Source organism: Tursiops truncatus, chromosome 6, assembly GCF_011762595.2.
Source record: "Tursiops truncatus isolate mTurTru1 chromosome 6, mTurTru1.mat.Y, whole genome shotgun sequence".
NCBI classification, from domain to species: domain Eukaryota; kingdom Metazoa; phylum Chordata; class Mammalia; order Artiodactyla; family Delphinidae; genus Tursiops; species Tursiops truncatus.
The window spans coordinates 52,065,994-52,083,190 of NC_047039.1; the positions used below are offsets into that span (position 1 = coordinate 52,065,994).

Below are 17,197 nucleotides of genomic sequence, written 5' to 3' on the forward strand. Positions count from 1 at the left end.
AGGAAAAAAACAAAAAATCTAAAGTTTCAGTGTAGTGGAGAATCTTCTAGTTCTAAGGAATGAATTGTGCCTGTAACTAAAGGCAGAAAAAAATTAGCTTTTCTACTGGAATCACTTCAGTTAGATGTATCAGAAGGCCAAAATGCCTAAGTAACGTTAGATACTCCTTATTTTTTTAAAACGAATAATTAGTTATAATTTATAAAAAGTTGAATATAAAAAGATACTGAAATTTAAGTACATTAAGAAAGGCTTCTAACCAAGATAATTTTAATAGAAGCATCTATTTTAAAACACTCCTGAATTGAATTTCTACATATTTATTTATGTCAAAAAATGTGAAAACTGGAAAATCAACCAGTGTTGTAGACTAGAAGACCATGATCATTAGCCAATTAAAAGATTTAGGAGCAACAACCCGCTGAGGTGACTACAAATTAGTGAGACTGATTTCTATAGGACGTGTTGAAAATTAATCTCCTTATTTTATAAAATTTGGATATCATTTAATTATAATCTGTGTACGTATTTGACAGAAGAGTGATCGGTATACATACGAATGAGTACTCTTGTAAGCTTCACATGTCAAAAGAAACAAATGACACTCAAATAAAAAAAGATAATCTATGAAACGCTGAACATAACATACAATGGTACATTCTATTACTAAGTAATATACTTAGGAAGAAATTCTTTGACAGGTGACACTAAATCTAGATTCATTCAAGTCATCACCAGAAGCACAGGAAATCCTTCCCTTTCCCCTTTCCTGTTCCTTTTCCCATTTCGTGTCTTAGGATATTTCCTAAAGAAAACTGGATTCTCTCTGTAATGTCATTTCTCCTTTGCATGAAATAGATGTTGGGAAGGATTGGTAACTCTGCTATGGACTTCAAATAATTACGAGAAGAAGCTTTCTGAGGCACACTTGTAAAAGTCTTAGAATTTGATAACATTGCTCACTTAAACACTCCCTCCACCACCCTAAATAATATATTTTAGTTTAGCCATATTGAATTTTCATATTTTATATTTGATTCGTTAGTGCTAAATGTGATTTACTGAACCATGAAACTACTATTAGGAAATCCTAGAATGGAAACAGATCTGTTTGTTACCCACTTGAATTGACTGCCTGGGTATACTGAATTAGAGCTATACTAGCTGAGTGGTTAAAATTACCTAACTTGGAACAAGATAGATGTTAAAAATTAATTTTCCTTGGGAAGTTATAGCTAAATGTGGAGATACATACATACGTGTGTGTGTGTGTGTCCCCATCCTTCATCTCCCTCCCAAAGCTATATAGATATACACTTGTTACTTTTTTTCTGAAGGGAAATTGGGAACTGGTAATAACCCATTTTAAAGTTCGGCATTTTCTAAAGCTCACTTGGGTCAATCCAATTCTCAGTTTTGCACTTATCGTTGAAATGAGATATGTATACTATTCACAAACATCTACATAATATGTACATATTATATGTATGTAATATATGCATGTATACATGTGTGTGTGCCCACGCCGGTACAGGAGAAAAAAACTTTTTATTTTTGGATAATGAGGCCAAAATGTCTTCTTTGTTTTATAATGCGTGTTGTAGGAACAAAGAACCTGAACAATGTTGTTTAAGTTCTCTTGGACTTTGAGGGTAAATATAATTGGGATTAAAATACTGACATGCTCACATTTAGTAGAAAGATAAGAACAATTCATTGGGAGCTATTCCGGTCCCACTGGTAATCACATAATTGAAAAGGGTTTTTAGAGGATATTTGAAGCTATTGTTGCCTGTTGTGCAATTACATAATTAGTCAGGATCTCTGTAATAAAATCTTTTCTAAACACATGTGGGTTAGTACTAAGTAAATTTAGGGCGAGTGCTATATTTTTACATTTAATACTTCAGTTTTAAATCAGAGCTATATAACAACTTGGTTTAAACGTTAAACATTGTTACCACACTACAGATGCTTAAAATGCAAATGACTGGATTACTTGCAAACTAAGCAAAAAACCTACATATATTTAAGTTTAAAAAATATTAATCAAAACCGCTTTATGAACATGAGCCCGCTACCACATCTCATCTAGAGTGTTTACTTCTTGGGGACCCAGGGGTTGCATATTTCTTTGGGGCTGATTATTTCTTCCACCTACCCCTGAATTATTGACAGTCACATGCATGCCTATAAATGATAACGCTACGCAGTGAGGTACATTTCAGAACTCCTTTTACACCCAAACAAACGTGGCCTGGCGAAGGGGACCGAAAACGTGGCGGCTAGTAGGGAAGAGCACCAATCCCGTGCTCGTTATCATTTGGTGATGAGTCTCCCGCGGCTGCTCCGCCCGGCTCAGCTCTCGCGCACGCCCGCGGGGAGGCCCCCGAGCGCGGTGGCACAAAGGCGCGCGGAGCCCGGCAGCCCCGCAGGCAGGCGGCGCCGCACTCCCTCGCCGCGCTCCGGCCCCGCCCGGGCGGCACAAAGAGCTGAGCCGCCACTCGCGAGGGGCCCCCGCGCCGGGCAGCCCGCCACACCCACTCGGGCCCGCTCCCGCCTCCACCGCCTCGGGCGCCCTGATGAATATGCATCGCCGCGCTCCCGCCCCCGGCTCCTCCTTTTGGTTTCCTTCCCGCCGCCAGGCGGAAGCGAAGAGCCGCGCTTCCCGCGCGCCTGGCCGGTCGGGGCGGGGCGGGGCGGGGCGGGGCCGGGCGGGCGGTGGGCCGGAGAAAGAGAAAGCCGGGGAGGCGGCGGTGCCGGCGGCGGAGCGCGGGCGGGGCGCGGAAAGGGTGCGCGGGTGGCCGCGGTCCGGGGTAGCCTCGCCACCGGCCCGCCCGATCCCAGGGCGGGGAAGGGGCGAACGCGCGACCCTGCCTCCGCGCCGGCTGCATCTGCCTAGCCCGCTCGGAGCCCGGACGCGGGCGGGGAGGCAGCCCGCAGCCCCAGAGCAGCCCTGCTAAAACAATAAAACCCAGCAAACACACGCGCGCGCTCGCGCGCGTACACACACACACACACACACACACACACACACACACACAGCACTCTGGACGGCTTTCAAGTCTACCTCGAGAAACAGTCTTCTGCAAGTGAGAGGAAGCAAAACTGGATACCCAGACAGGCTGAGGGGCTGCCTGCTTTTAGACTTGACTTTTGCCGCCTTTTCTTCTTTGGGCCAAGAACTGTGGCATTGCAGAAATAATAATTAAAAACAAAAGTAAGAGACTAACTCCTGGATTGCGCTTTAAAATAAAAACTATTAATAAACACAATAAGCGACACCAAAACAACCCTTGAGAAAGTCCACAAACCTGTACCTCAGATACGTGAAGTCAGCGGCCCAGAGTTCTGTTTACAGACTCAACATCTCTTTTATTTAACGTAATAGAATGCGGTGGTATGTGGCTTTGCAATGACTGGCTTTATTTGCTTGTCTTGTTTGTCCCTTGCATCCCCTTCCATCCCCAGACACAGATTTTTTACTGTTTGTACATTGTAAAGAGACTTTACCTAAATGTCATTTCTTCTTTACAAGTTGGGCCATAGTGTTGGATTTTCAGCCTTAATGCTTTTCTTTTTTTTAAGCTTTGGCAACTTTAGTGTATATGTCACACTTTTATAGAGACATTGTGAGTCCAAAACAGTGTGAAATGTAGCATTTTTCCTGCTTCAACTCCCTACTCCCCCCCCTTCTCCCCCATGATGGAAAAAATTACTGTACAAATGATACTTTAGTTGTACCTTGTAGCCCATTCTCTCTTTTTGGAGCATTTTTCTTCTCTTTAAGGTGAATATGCACAGATTTGTTACATATGCTCACTTAAAAGTGTCTTTATTTAGCTCTGGTGTACTGGAGTTTTTAAAGTCAATCTTCATTTTAAAGTTTAGTTACCCCTAGCCCCTTGTTCCTGAAGTGGCAGGATAGAATTGTTAGCCCTCCTCCCACTCTCCCCCTCCCTTAAAAAAAAAAAAAGATTATGATGGATTTCTTCCTGCTCCTGTTAATAATTTTTTTTCCTGCCCTGCTGTTTTTGCTCTAGGATTTTTTCCCTTCTGCCTAACTGTGTGTGTGTGCCTGTCTCCCTTTTTCCTTGTCCTCTCTTCGCCAGTATGTCTGGAACACATTTTAATGCACAATATCCCATCCATTAAGTTGTGGTTGAATGCGGAGTGTGTGAGGACTTGGCAGCTTTCAGGTTGAAGGGGGCGGGGAAGCCAGTTTCGACTTTGACACAAAATGCCGAAGTGGCGTGATTGGAATTATTATTAGTGCTGTGAACATGGCCTTCTTCTCCTGGAGTTAGTAGAACTGCCATTGAACTTGAGATGGGACAGACAAGATCTCCAACCCGCTCCCCCAACCAAGTACAGTAGCTGGCAGGGAAAAGGCGCCAAAATACACAAGATTAACTCTAACTTTCTTTGACAGGATCCTATAACACCATCCTTTGTAATTTTAACTTTCCAACGGGCGGGAAAAAGTTAACTAGTGAACCCATACTTGAACAGATATTTAAATCAGCCCTAAAATGGAATAAATCCAGAAAGTCATACACACATGCTTATGTGGTTAGAAAAGAATGCAAATGTAAATAAGCAGGATGAATGTGTGTATCTGACTGGGGAGTTCAAGATTTAATCAAAATGAGAATTAGTGTGACTTTTGAGTATATTTACTGTATGGGGGAGAGCATTGTGAGGCGAAGAAGCTGACCTTTAGGCAGCCTAAGTAAAAACTGCAAAGAGTTGTGAAACACAAAACGTTGTGGTTTCCAGTTTTACATCTGAGGTTTGATGTTTTCATTTAATGGTATGAGAGATGCAGAAAGCTCCAGTGCTGAAAAGTCCCTATTAAATCATATGTGGGCAAAGGTCAATCACTCCAACTCACTGATACACTATACTGCAGATTCCTGCCTAACTGATGGGGAGCACAGGAAAAAGTGCTTGGGCAATAAAAGTATTAGAAGGGTAATTATCGTCCGTGGTTGGGACTGCATTCTTGTGCACTGGCAAAAGGTTTTTACTGGCCCTGATGAATTTTAAAGCTGAGTATTGTTGAAAGCTGTTTTAATAGGAAATTGATTAGCTGAGTGTTTCATACAATAAATGGTGACAGTTTCATTGTTTGATGTCCAAAATAAATTCCTTTTATTCTTTAGTAGACAGAGGCATCCATTTAATTTTAAGATGGTCAGACTGAGCAGCAGTATAATTATTGGTGAATGTAATGTCACGAACATCTGTAACTTTGCTTTCAGAGTTTGTGACATCACACAATTTGACAATATTATTGCTTTGGAATTTATTAACTTACTGTGTATTGTGAAATTTTTTCAGATATATTTCAGAGATAAAGTTTACTTAAATATCAATATATATTTTGTATAGGCCCAACTGTCTTCTATCTTTGTAATTATGCAATTGTTGGCTAAATTTTATTTTGAAAGTTAAAATGCACAGTCCTGTTGTTATGCATTGTTTTGGTTTTGAAACAGAAAGGCAGTTTTCAAGGAAAGAATTAGAGAAAGGGGTGCAGAAAGTTTGAGTTGGTTTGCAACGCACTTTCTACACTTAATGCAGAATGTAAAGACGACTTAGCCATTCTGGATGAAGCTTTCTAAACAGATCTTTAAAACTCATCTGTTTTCATGTCACAGAGGCACATGTAGATGGGTAACAGAAGCCAATTTACATGTAGAAATAAAATGATAGTATAGTTTTACTTTAAAGGTCAGCTATCTTGAAAAAGGACAATAGCTACAACTCTCAAGACTGTATGTGACTCAAAAGAACTCAAAAGAAGACTGTACGTGAAAGTGCCTATAACTTTTCAAGTATTGTGAGTGAAGCAAGGCAATTATTACCATGATTTTCAAAGTTTAAAATAAATCATGCAAAAATTACAGGGCAACTGCTGACATTGTAATCCCGGAAAGCAAATGTCTTCAGAAGTTGGGAATCTCTGTTGATGAACTAGCCTCATTTCTGTACAGAAGTGGAAACCAGCTAATCTTAATGCTGGCCAGTCTGTGTTCAGATTCAGTGGTGGCTTGTTAATGTGCCCGAAATGTAGGCACACTTAGTGGGATGGTATTTTTTTTAAACAGTCGAGTACAGGCATTTCAGCAGCGACATTATTAACAGCGTCATTTTTCTCATTTAGTTTTGTCCTCAGGGGACACCAAACAGCTCCCAGAGGATGGGAAGAAAGTCCACGGTTATTTATTCATTTCAGTGAAAGGCAAAGTGCTGGCAGTGGGGCTTGGGGAAGCTAACCGGTTGTGAATTTTCTAGTACGGAAAAATCACTACCCTAATTTGACAGTAGTAGTTTAAGGGCTGAGAGAGCTGGGCATGATTTTGCAATTCCCATCAAGTGCAGACAATTTCAGTACTTGTTGGTTGTTTATATATGCATTGTTGAGTGGATTTTTGATGTTCTTGCTTGTGGATATAAAATTGTGTTTTACAGGCTACACGTGTATGATTTTTATGGTTCATTTGGAAGAAGAAAAGGTCCCTGGGCATGGTGTAGTGGATACTTGCAGTCTTGCAGGCCTGTTTCCTGGGGGTCAGGAGGTCATCTGTCTCTTTTGTATTTAGTTTTAAAATATTGATACTGGCCATGCAGCCAGGGTGTGTGGAATTGTTGAGCCTCCCCTCTAATCACATGCAAGCGCTAAAAAAAAAAAAAAAAGTCATCCGCGTGTATTGAAAATGACAGCTTTGTTAAGCTCCAAGAACCTTTCCTTAAACTGCTCAGGATTCACAACCTGTCACTGAATTTCTTTAGAAGGGAGAAGGTTAAAAGAAAATCAATATTAGAAGACCCTTGAGATGTTAAGCTCCTCTCTGGAGGTCAATGAAAGGCTCCAATTGGGTAATACTGCTTACTTTTTCAAATATACAATTGAGTTTTGAAAAATCCAGTCACCTGAAGCACAGACACTCCAGCACTTCTTGAAATTAATAAACTATCTGTCAGAAAAGAAACTTTTCTCTCTATAAGGTGGCAGGGAATAGGTGGTCTAGGGAGGAGGTCTTTAGGGATTCTGAAATATCAGATTTTCCTGTTGCTGCAGAAGCCTTTCACTTCTTTCTTCCAGCCAGATTTTGGGGTGAATGAAATTGACTTGCTTTAACTCTTTCAGTGAGTGAGAGAGAGAAGAAAAAAGGCAGTTTAGGAGAGGTAAGTACCAGTCTAAAAAGTGTTTGGCCCACTTTGATAGTATCAGAAGCTTTTCAGAGATTCTTTAAAACCACTCTTAATTACCATGGCACAGAAATGCTGGGTAAAAGGGAAAGTGGCTAAAATACCGTATGTACTTTCTCACTTCCTTCTCTCTGCTCTTCTACCTGGAATTTAAAAGACTGGCATTTCTCAAACCACAGATAGTGAAGGGTCCTGCTGAGAGAAGACAGATGTTCCACACACCCCAATCCATCAGCTCCTCTTTCCAGAAGCCTCTCTCAGAGTTCATCCTGGGAAGACCTGCAGTGGCCTGGGCATTAGCTGTACAAGAAGTAGTGTTCTGGGGGTGGCGGGGGTGGGGGGGTCAGCCGTCCCGCCCATGGCTCCAAGGCCTGAGAGGACAGTCAAAGCCATATCAAATGAGCACCCCATAAGCTACTCCGGATGTCTCTTGTTGCCCATTCTTTCCTCCCTTTTAGTTTCCCCCTCCTCACCATTACTCCTTTCTTATTTTCCTTTTCCTCAGAAACAGATCCAAACCGCCAACTACCAAGCATCCTCCATGCTCATCCAACTGTGCCCAACCATAAGTGCCCTACAAACAGGGAGCGATTTGAACCCCTCAGTGATAGGCCTGGGAGGCTCCAGACGTCTTCACTTCTCTGGGGTCTTACCTGGGTCTGTCGCTGCTTCTTCACCCCTGGCGCTGCTGCAGCTTTTGTGGCCTCTTCTGTGTAAGAGTTGTCAATTTTTCATTTTTCTTTTTTAAGCTTGTGAGAAACTTTAGGATGCGACCTAGTTTGGGTGGCAAAAGGAAACCGTTTCTGTTGGTAAGGGAAACTAATAAGGGAGGAGGGGTAGCGTTGTCTGCAGACACTTGCCCAGGGCTCAGCACTGGGCCTCTTTTGCTAGGGGACAGCGGCTCGTTCTAGATCTCTGGCTGAACGAAGCGCTCTCTGGGTGCCAGGATTTCACTGGGGGTGGTGTGGTGAGGAGGGAGGGAAGTAGAGAGGGAGGGAGAGAAAGAGAGAGATGGGCGCTTGATTTTTAAAGAGACCTCGAAATAATGGCTTCTGTACGAGTTCAGGCATTCAAAGAGGTGTGTTCAAGGACAGGAGTGCATTCGTGCCAAGGGGAATGTCTTTTATGGTAAATTAACTCCGGTTAAATTGAATATTTGTTCAAAGGGAAACTCCAGTAGTTAAAGCTGGTATTATCAGTAGCGCTTCCCCGCCTCCCTCCCCTCAGACTCTGGTATGAGGGTGAGAAAAGGGATGCAGCATAATGTGCAATACAAAGTGATGCTTTGGGTTTGTTGTTGTTTTTTTTTTTTTAAATCTAGCATGAGATCGCCTAAAATTTTCTGAGAGAGAAATGAGTATTTATAACGTGGACTGTCACCTCATTTCTTTCATCTATAAAGACGATCAAGTTTATCCTGGCTTTTCAAAAAAGAAGAAATGACCCACACAAAGGAAATTAAGGTTGTCAGAGACCTGACTGGAGAATTTGCCTCCGGGGGGAGCAGGGAGGCCGCTCCCGGTGGTGTGTGCCCTAAAGGGTTAACTCGGGAGAGTTCTCTAAATTTTCCCGACTTTACCTGTCTTCCCAGAACCAACGCTCCCCCCACCTCCACCCCTGGCCTTCTCAACTCCCCCTCTTTCGCCAGTGCTTTTTTTCTTTGGGCTCTTGGTTTACGGGGCCTGCAGCTGGTGGACTTGGCAGGCTCGCCTCATTAAGAGTGCTCTTTGAAAACGGACTGTGTTTGAGCATTTCCCTAATGAGGACAGGACGGGGTTAAAAAGTGACCATTTCATGGTTGACTTGAACCTGCCTACTTTTCTTGATGTGTCGTTGTGAAATGCTTGATGTGGATAACTCCCACTTGCTGAAGGAAAAAGTCACTGGTTCCTTCGGGTCCTCGGGGTGGGGTGATAAAGGGGTGGGGGGAGGTGGGCAGGAGCCGGAGAGACAGAGAGAGGAGAAAGTTGAGGGGAAAAATCGAGAGGGGGGAAGCGAGGAAAAGAGGAAAGGGAAATCAGAGCACAGCTGGAGGTGGGGGCGGCCCCGCCCCGGGGCTGGGGCCGTCGAGTCCTCTCCGCGGCCCCCGGCTAGGTAGACGCGGAGCCCCTGGCACTCACTTTTCCTCTCTCCATTGTCTGCACAGCCTTTGCTTCCACCTCTTCCCCACCCACCCCTGGCCGAAAACCGGAATTTGGGGGGCGGGGTGTGTATGTGAGAGTGTGTGTCTGTGTGTGCCAGTGCCCGTGCGCGCGCGCGCGCGCAGAAAGGGTGCAAGGCAAACCGCCGGCCTCCAAATATCCGAAATCAAGTTCATTCACTCGGGGCCCGCGGCTGGCGGCGGGGTGGGGGCGGGGCTTCGCGCGGGAGCTTGGCGGGCGCGGCCGCCTTTGCAGGGCTGGAGCGGCACACGCACCCCGCTCGCGTGCGCGCCCACCCGCCCGCCCGCCCCGCAGCCCCGGGCGCGCCGCGGCCCCACCCTGCTTGCACCCAGGCGGGGCGGGAGCCGTTTTCCGCCGGCGCCCCGGGCCCCGGGGGGGTGGGGATTGGGGGCGAGCCAGAGGGGCTGCAGGAGGAAAAGAGCGGAGCAAGCCGCGGGAGGAGGAGGAATAGGAGGAGGAGGCGCCGGAGGCGGTGGCGGCGGCGGCAGCTCGGCCCGGTCCTCCCGCTCCGAGCGAGGCCACGTGCACCGGGCACCGCCAGGGAGGGCGGCAAACCGCGGCGAGGCGCGCCGCTTCCGCGGAGCTGCCCCGGGACGCGGGCCTGCGCAAGGGAGACCCCGGAGGGCCCCGCCCCCATCCGCGCCGGCGCGCCCCAACTACTTGAGACCAAGTTCGCTCAGGCCCCCGCCTCCCCCTCCTCCCTTCAGCCGGCGGGCATTGCGGACCGCGCCCGCCCGGGGTGCGAGAGTCGGCGCCCCAGCCTGGGCCCCGGGGCGGCCTGGGTGTGAGGGAATTTTCCATTCGTTCCTTTCTCCGGCCCAGTCCGGCTCAGTGCTTCTCCCACTCGGAGGTTCCCGCGGTTTAAAGAGTCCGCAGCGAGCACCGAAATACCTCTTCCAGGGCGGGTTTTCGAGGGGTGTGTACGTGGGGGGGGGGGGATGCGGGATTTGCCCAAAGGGCGGAAAGAAGATCTATTTAAAATAATAAAAAAAAGTCGTGGTGCTGTTGCAGTGGTATGAGAGCTTTAACAAATGTGAGAGAGAGAGAGAGAGAGAGAGAGAGAAGCAAGAGGAGGAGGAGGAGAAAAAGGTGGGGGGCGGGGGGTGTGGAGAGGCTGGTGCAAAAGGAATGCGCGTTTGCAGGAGGAGGAGTAAAGCGATGATTGTGTAATTAAATAATAAAACAATCCTTAAGTCTGATTTGGAGAGAGCTCGACCGGGGTCCAGAGGGTGGAACCGGTGAATTTTTCAACTTCCAAGTTTTGCAACGAAAGAAAGCGAGAGAGGGAGGGGAAAAAAAAGAGCCCAGAGCAGAAAAGAGAGGAGTTTGGAGCCGAGCGGGAGAGCGGGATTTATCGTTTGGGATTTTTCAGGAGCGCGTTCCGATCCCTCTGGGCGGCGGCGGCAGCAGCAGCAGCCTCCTCGCTCGGCCGGGTCAGACGCGGGGCGAGGCGCGCGGGAGGGCAGCCGGGCGTGGAGGAGTCTGCGCGGGCAGCGGCGGCTGCAGCCGGGGACCGCGCACCGCGAGCCTCTTCCGCCCGGGAGACCTGCGCTCGCGCCCCCTCCCTCACCCCGGCCTCTCCCGGCTCCCCCACCCCACCCCGCCCCCCACCCCGGCCCTCTCCCGCGCGCGCCCCTCCACCCGCGCGCACTCGCTCACGCTCCCCCTCGCGCACACACATGGTCGGCTCGCGGCAAAGTTTCGCCTGCGGTCGCCACTCCGGGATCCTGCCGCAGTGCTCGGGGCTGTAACCTTGAACTTTCCCAGCGCGGTGACACATTCTCCTCGCTCTCCCTCCCGCCCTCTCTCCTGCGCCCCCCTCCCCGCCTTTTTTAAAAAAGCATTTCACCACCAACCACCACCCCAATCCAACCCACACCGAATCTTCGCGCACCCCCTAGCCCCCAACAAAAACAACAACTGCAAAACAGAAAACAAATCCCCAAACCCAGGCGAAAAGCAGCCAACACCGGCGGCGGCGGCGGCCTCGGCGAGCACGGCCAGCGCGGTCGGACTGCAGGAGGGTTAAAAGTGTAGATTGGATTTCACCCCGGGAAATCTAGCACGCCGAGTGAACTTGAATCTTTGGCTATTTAAGGAGGACTGGGTTTGTTGTGAAGTTGCGGTGATCCAGCGCAGAGCCCCGTCCTGATTGATCGCATCGCGGGGCTCAGATGACTGTAAAATGAATAGATGAAATTCTTGCTTCTCGAAGATTTTCTTGGGCATCTCCGGGAAAGTGCGTTTTAAGGCGAAGTCATGATGTATTCTCCCATCTGTCTCACTCAGGTACATGCCTCGGTCACTTTCTCGAGCTTTCTCTCTAGCCCGAAATGCCTTTGTTTTGTTTTGCTGCTCTCGTCTGCGGACAATTAATGGCTTTAGTTAACCTCCGCACACCCCGGTCCCCCTCAGAAGAAGTGGCCCGGAGTTGCGGCGGGGTTTGCAGGGCGGCGCGGGAGCCGGCGCGCGGCCCCTAGCCCACGGCCACCGCGAGCGCCGAGCCCAGCGCCCTGGGCACGGAGAGCGGGCGCCCGCGCCCTGCCAGGGCGGCTGGGCCGGGCGAGGCCGCAGGGGATGGGCAGGGCCCGGGCCCGCAAGCGCTAGCCCGCGCGCGGCCCCACTAGTGCCCGCTGTACCCCTGCCCAGGGTGCCCGCCGCCTCGCTTGCGCGCCGAGGCGGACTCCGGCTTTAGAGGAGCTTTAGGGGAGGACAGAGCCCTTATAAACAACCGGTGAACTTAGGCGAGGGGACTCCAGTAGGAGTCCTTGTGGGCGCCTCTGGACTCCGCTGCAGGCAGTGGGCGGGAGACGAAGCGACTCGGAGGTTGTGGTCCGGGGACCCATTCCTTTGCTTAATTTGGGGATCTGAAACTCAGGTCCATCGCGATCCGCACTTTGAGGCGTCCAGTGACCACGCCACAAAGGCGGTCTGTACGTGGACTCGAGTTAGTTGGTCGTGGTGAAAGTTAAGGACTTTTAAAACATGTTCATTTTGTGGAGACCTGTTCATTTGACGATATTTGGGCGTAGGACAGAAAGAAATGCTGGAAAGTAAGGTCATTTAAAATTTTTTCACTCTGAAAATTGTCCTAAGACTTTAGGAACAGTGTTGTGAAATAAAATAGTGGCTTTATACTTTTGCAGGAACACAACTTATATATTTTAAACCAGTCGGTCAAATGGAAAAGTGACGAGACCAAACAGACTTACCTGGGGGCATCTTTCATCGCTGCCCAGCTAACTAACCAACTGACGAGCTGACTAAATATATTAGCCCAGAGTTGTTACTTGAAGCAGTATTTTAAACCTCTAAAGGTATGGGGCAGTTGACTTCAGCTTTTAGGAGGATATGTCACGATTAGTAATTGAGAACCATTTTCTTTGACGTTGGCTTAAAAACTAAACAGTTGAAGAAGTGTCGCCTAGTCTAAGGTGTGTTACAATTTTTTAAAAATCCAGTATCATGATGATGCATTTTTTCTGATGAACAAATGATTAAGGTTTCAATTGTATGACAATTAGAAGCCATTGTGATTCAAAAGGACTGAGGCATTCATAAATTGTGAATGAAGATGAAAACAATGATAAGGCTTATTCAGTGATTGGATACAGTCCTGTAGCTTTTTGGCTGACACATTTTTTATTGTTTATATTTTGTTTGGCATCGGAGTATGATTAACTTAGATATGGCTATTTTCAGCAAGTAAACGTGCACTTTAATTTAACAAAACTGGAAAAATGAATTGCTGAGCTATTTGTATTTTTAAGGCTGTGAATAATGGCCAATAAATATGATGATGAAACTGTTTCAGGTATAACGAATTGCCTTCAGCTGCAAAAGTTACCTTTCATGTTACCCATCAGCAGGATTTTTTTCCCTCTTTCTGGTAAACCACATCCATTTGACATTATTTTTACGTTATTGAAGCATAGTTCAAATAAAACAAATTAAGGTAAGGTTTTCACTTGCAAAGTGCTGTACCACTTACTCTCATGTAAAGGATTGCTTTTCTATATTAGTTCATATTTCCAGCATTGGCTTTTCAGAAACATTGCTAGCGATTACATTGCATTTTCGGTTTCCTCTAAATATGTATTGAAAAGTCACTAGCTTTATCTAAATTTGTGTAAGTTAAAAATAATATTGTAGCATCGTGACATATGGAATATTACGAGCATATACAGCATAGTCATTCAGCTATCACATTAGTATTCAAGGGTGCATGCTTACCAACACTAATTCATGATGACTGATATTCTCTACTGTTTTAATAATGTAAATCTAAGTTGACATATTGAAACTGTTTTGGGGATTTAAGGTCTAGACTAGAGAAGAAATTTTAGCTTTAGAATTCTCACTTTAATATCTGTGTGACTTTATAGGTAGTGTAAGGTGTTGCAAAAGTAACATTAACGGTGTTACTTTGATATCAGACCAGTAGTTTAGTTTTGTCAGCAAAACATTTTTTAGGGTATGTAAATACAAAATAGAGAAACATTCTTAATTGATTGGAAACTTTACTAAGTGTTTCAGTTATCACAAAAGGATATCTAGGTTTTAGAAAGAATTTTCAGAAGGAGCTACAGTTAAAGTTGATATTTATCAAAGTGTTACTCAAAAGTATCAGTACCTGGATATAAATCTGTATTTATGTATCAGTATAAATCAGATGTTTAAAGAAAATTAAGAACCATCATGATATGATTTTGTATTTGCTTTTTCTAAAAATAATGTAAATCCTTAATAGTATAACTTTCACTTGGAATGATTGCATTGAATTTTTTTCTTCTTTCGCTGTTTCTCAAGTTCTTAAGGTACGTTTAAAAAAATGGTTTACTGTTATATAGCAGTGGTCCAAGAACATCTAGTATTTATTCTTCTGCCTCTATATTGGTCTAATTTTCCATCCCTTTCATGGAGACCGCTGTTTCTGTGAAGAAAAAGAAATATTTCCAGTAGAATTAGGACTGTTTACTTTTATATTTGAAATTTGTAACTAGGCTATTTATTTTATCAATTTAGTTCAACTAAAGGAAGTTTAAAAAGAGAAAAAATTGGCATTACTGAATGCCAATGTGTTTTAATAAAAATTCTGAGAGAGCAAGGTGGCATATTACCTTAGCATACAGCCATTAGATCTTAGATCATTTACATGCTTTGCTTTCTTAAAAAATAATTTTCATAGTTGTTTAAAGTATTATTGTGATAATCTATTAATTAGGACATCTGAATACCTTAATCACGTTTTTTTTTGATGAAGACAAATTACTATGCTCCACATTCATATCATTCAAAATCACTAAAAATATATTGTAACAGCATTAGAAAACAGTCATACTTGAGAGATGATATTTTAGTCATGGTAACACAGAAATATATGTGACTTGCTGAAAATCTCTACTTATCACTTTTTTGAGGATATGTCTCCATGTCAGAAGTAAGTGTTTTGCTTGAAAGGAATTCACATAATAGTAAAGCCCTGAAAGATATTTATAAGGCAACTGTGGACTGAGAAAGTTTGCTACTTCTATTTATCAATAGGAAAAAAGTATGTTTTAAAACATTACTTGGCAGCATTGGCAACAAACTCAAGGCAACCTTAAAAAACATTGTTTTGTGTGCATTTGCTAAGAAATTCCAAATTCAGCCCTCACATTTGCATTTTGATTGTTTAACTAAGTTATTAAAATTTTGAGATCTGTTACATGATAGATGATTGGAAGCTCAAACAAATTTAATCAAAGTATGTTTGATGTCTTTATAGGAAAATGAAATGTTACTGAACATAGTACTTAAGGATAAAAGTACTTAGAAGTTAACACATTGCTTAATATCTGTTAAAATAATATCGTATTTTTAAAAGTATGGCAAGGGTAAAGTGAGTGAGGCAAAGCTCCTCCCGCCCCCATGTACTCTTTACATCTCAAGTTTTTAGTTCATGAGTATATATGTATGTTTTTTGATCATATCAATAAATCATAGTTAAAGTCAGAATATAGGAAGTGAGTTCCCAAAGCATGTTTGAGTCCACATCTCCTTGAGCAGGGTTTCCTTCTGCATATATTTCTAAGGGGGATAAACAAAGTTTTTGTAGTTACAGTGAATGCTGAAAGCATGGCATCAGAAAGTATATGGAGATAGGGAGGTCTTATCATGGGCTGTGGTTGCTGTGAGCAGGGCTGCCTTCCCACACAAAGAACAGATTGTGGTTTAACTCTTTCCATGGCCTAGTTTAATGTGCTCGCATAGTAACTGAATTGTTCAAATCTCTGCTGGAAACTACTGATCGGTTTAATGATTTCCTCTATGGCATTTGGTTATGCCTCATGCTGTGATGTAATCATCTACATTCTGTATTGTTATAAAATTTTGATTTAGGTTTATTCTGCTCTAGAAACATTTTACAGCAATATGTTAAAACACTTGAAAACTGCATTATTGATTGGATGGGATGTACACCTCTTCCGGATCTGAACTGCAGACTGCGAACATGCTGCAGTCTTTAGCGTTGAAACTTTGAATCTGATCTTAAAAATGAGTTCATAACTCTATGGGAGTTTGGGGGTGTCTTCTTTGTTAGAGTGTCATTTGTGATACTTTCATCATTTTTACCTGATGGAATTCATCAGTCTGCTGATTAAACAGAATTTATTCCACATAGTTCAGGGTGACCAGCCCTAAGATGTCGATGTTAACTTGGGATATAAACAGTTAGAGAAAGTTATTTTGTGGTTGAGGTGACAATACAGTGACCAGAAAAGTGGCCGCAGTGGAAGTTCTCATTTGTTTCAGATCTGGCCTTATTGCCCGCATACAGTGTGCGCGACTGGATGTTAAGCTCTTTCTCGGAACAGTAAGAGGCCTGAGCTTAGGAGACAGGTTTTACCTATGGCAGGAAGTAATGAAATACTGACTGCTTTGGGAAGTAACTTGAAATAACTGGAGGTGCAAATTATCTGCCACTCGTCGCCACCTCCCTCCCTTATAAAAGGCGTACATGAAACAGGCAGGAAAAACGCAGGAGCCTAAGGTAAACCACTTAATTCACAAGACGGGATCTCTCCACGTGCAGATTCACAAGTCCATGCATACGGGCACCCACAGCCCTGTCCAAGAATTCAGAGGCGTAGCAGATGAATTGTATTGATTCCACAAAAGCAGGGAGTGACCAGCGGTGCACTCCTGGTGTCACCCTGCCACTGCATGCAGAGACACAAAGAATGTAAAGTTGGTGCCAAGTTGCCATTTTTCATTGTTCACCTCAGATTGATTTTTAAGGGGTTTAGAATAATTGCCACACTCATGTGATCGGTTAACAAATTAACTGACTCTGTGGGGCTTCAGACTCTATAGGAAAGCTGCCGGAAGAACATCCGAGTCAATTTTGTTTCAACTTTAGAAACTTTTATTTAAAAATGCAAGAGCGTGTCTGTGGGTCTGTTAGAGAGTAGCAGCGCGCGCGTGCGCGCGCGTGTGTGTGTGTGTGTGTGTGTGTGTGTGTGTGTGTGTGTGTGTTGGGGGCCAGCGTTGCTGGTAGAGGGAGGGAATGCGCTGCTCAAAGTATGGAAACCTTCTGTTCAGGACACTGATACGACAAGCTGTGTCCTTTGCCCACTTTCCCTCACTGTATACCAGTTTCTCTAGTTACCACTCTTGGAATGGTGCTGTTTCAGTGTTGGAATGTTGGACGTTTGATAAGAAAATGGATCAAGTTTAATGGCGCATGCTCTTTGTGCCACCAGCAGCCTCTTGCTGAGAGCATGCTCCAAAAGCGGGAACTGTGTGGCATTACACTGAGCATCTATATGCTTTGT

At 44.8% G+C, this 17,197-nt stretch overlaps 2 protein-coding genes across 20 annotated transcripts in view; one reads left to right on the top strand and one right to left on the bottom strand.

The window, feature by feature from the left end:
• The window catches only part of LOC117312625 (uncharacterized), an 88,807-nt gene extending 77,654 nt beyond the window's left edge, over positions 1–11,153 (bottom strand). For 3 of the 4 annotated variants that reach the window (XM_073806119.1, XM_073806117.1, XM_073806118.1), the window contains exons 1-2: positions 9,339–10,319; positions 7,872–7,992 (exon numbers count right to left, since the gene is read on the bottom strand). In XM_073806119.1, coding sequence (XP_073662220.1) covers positions 7,981–7,992; positions 9,339–10,181 — 855 coding nt within the window. In that variant the 5' untranslated portion in view covers positions 10,182–10,319 and the 3' untranslated portion in view covers positions 7,872–7,980. Of the gene's footprint in view, positions 1–7,871; positions 7,993–9,338; positions 10,320–11,059 lie in introns of those variants that run through there. The other variant, XR_012332496.1, reaches the window with a different exon arrangement.
• The window catches only part of NFIB (nuclear factor I B), a 235,691-nt gene continuing 229,087 nt past the window's right edge, over positions 10,594–17,197 (top strand). For 14 of the 16 annotated variants that reach the window (XR_012332495.1, XR_012332493.1, XR_012332494.1 and 11 more), the window contains exon 1: positions 11,150–11,669. Coding sequence is in view for 12 of the 16 variants with exons in the window: in XM_019934838.3 (XP_019790397.1) it covers positions 11,640–11,669 (30 nt within the window). In the remaining 4 variants the exon portion in view is untranslated. Of the gene's footprint in view, positions 10,814–11,149; positions 11,670–12,526; positions 12,698–17,197 lie in introns of those variants that run through there. The other 2 variants (XM_033858087.2, XM_073806113.1) reach the window with 2 other exon arrangements.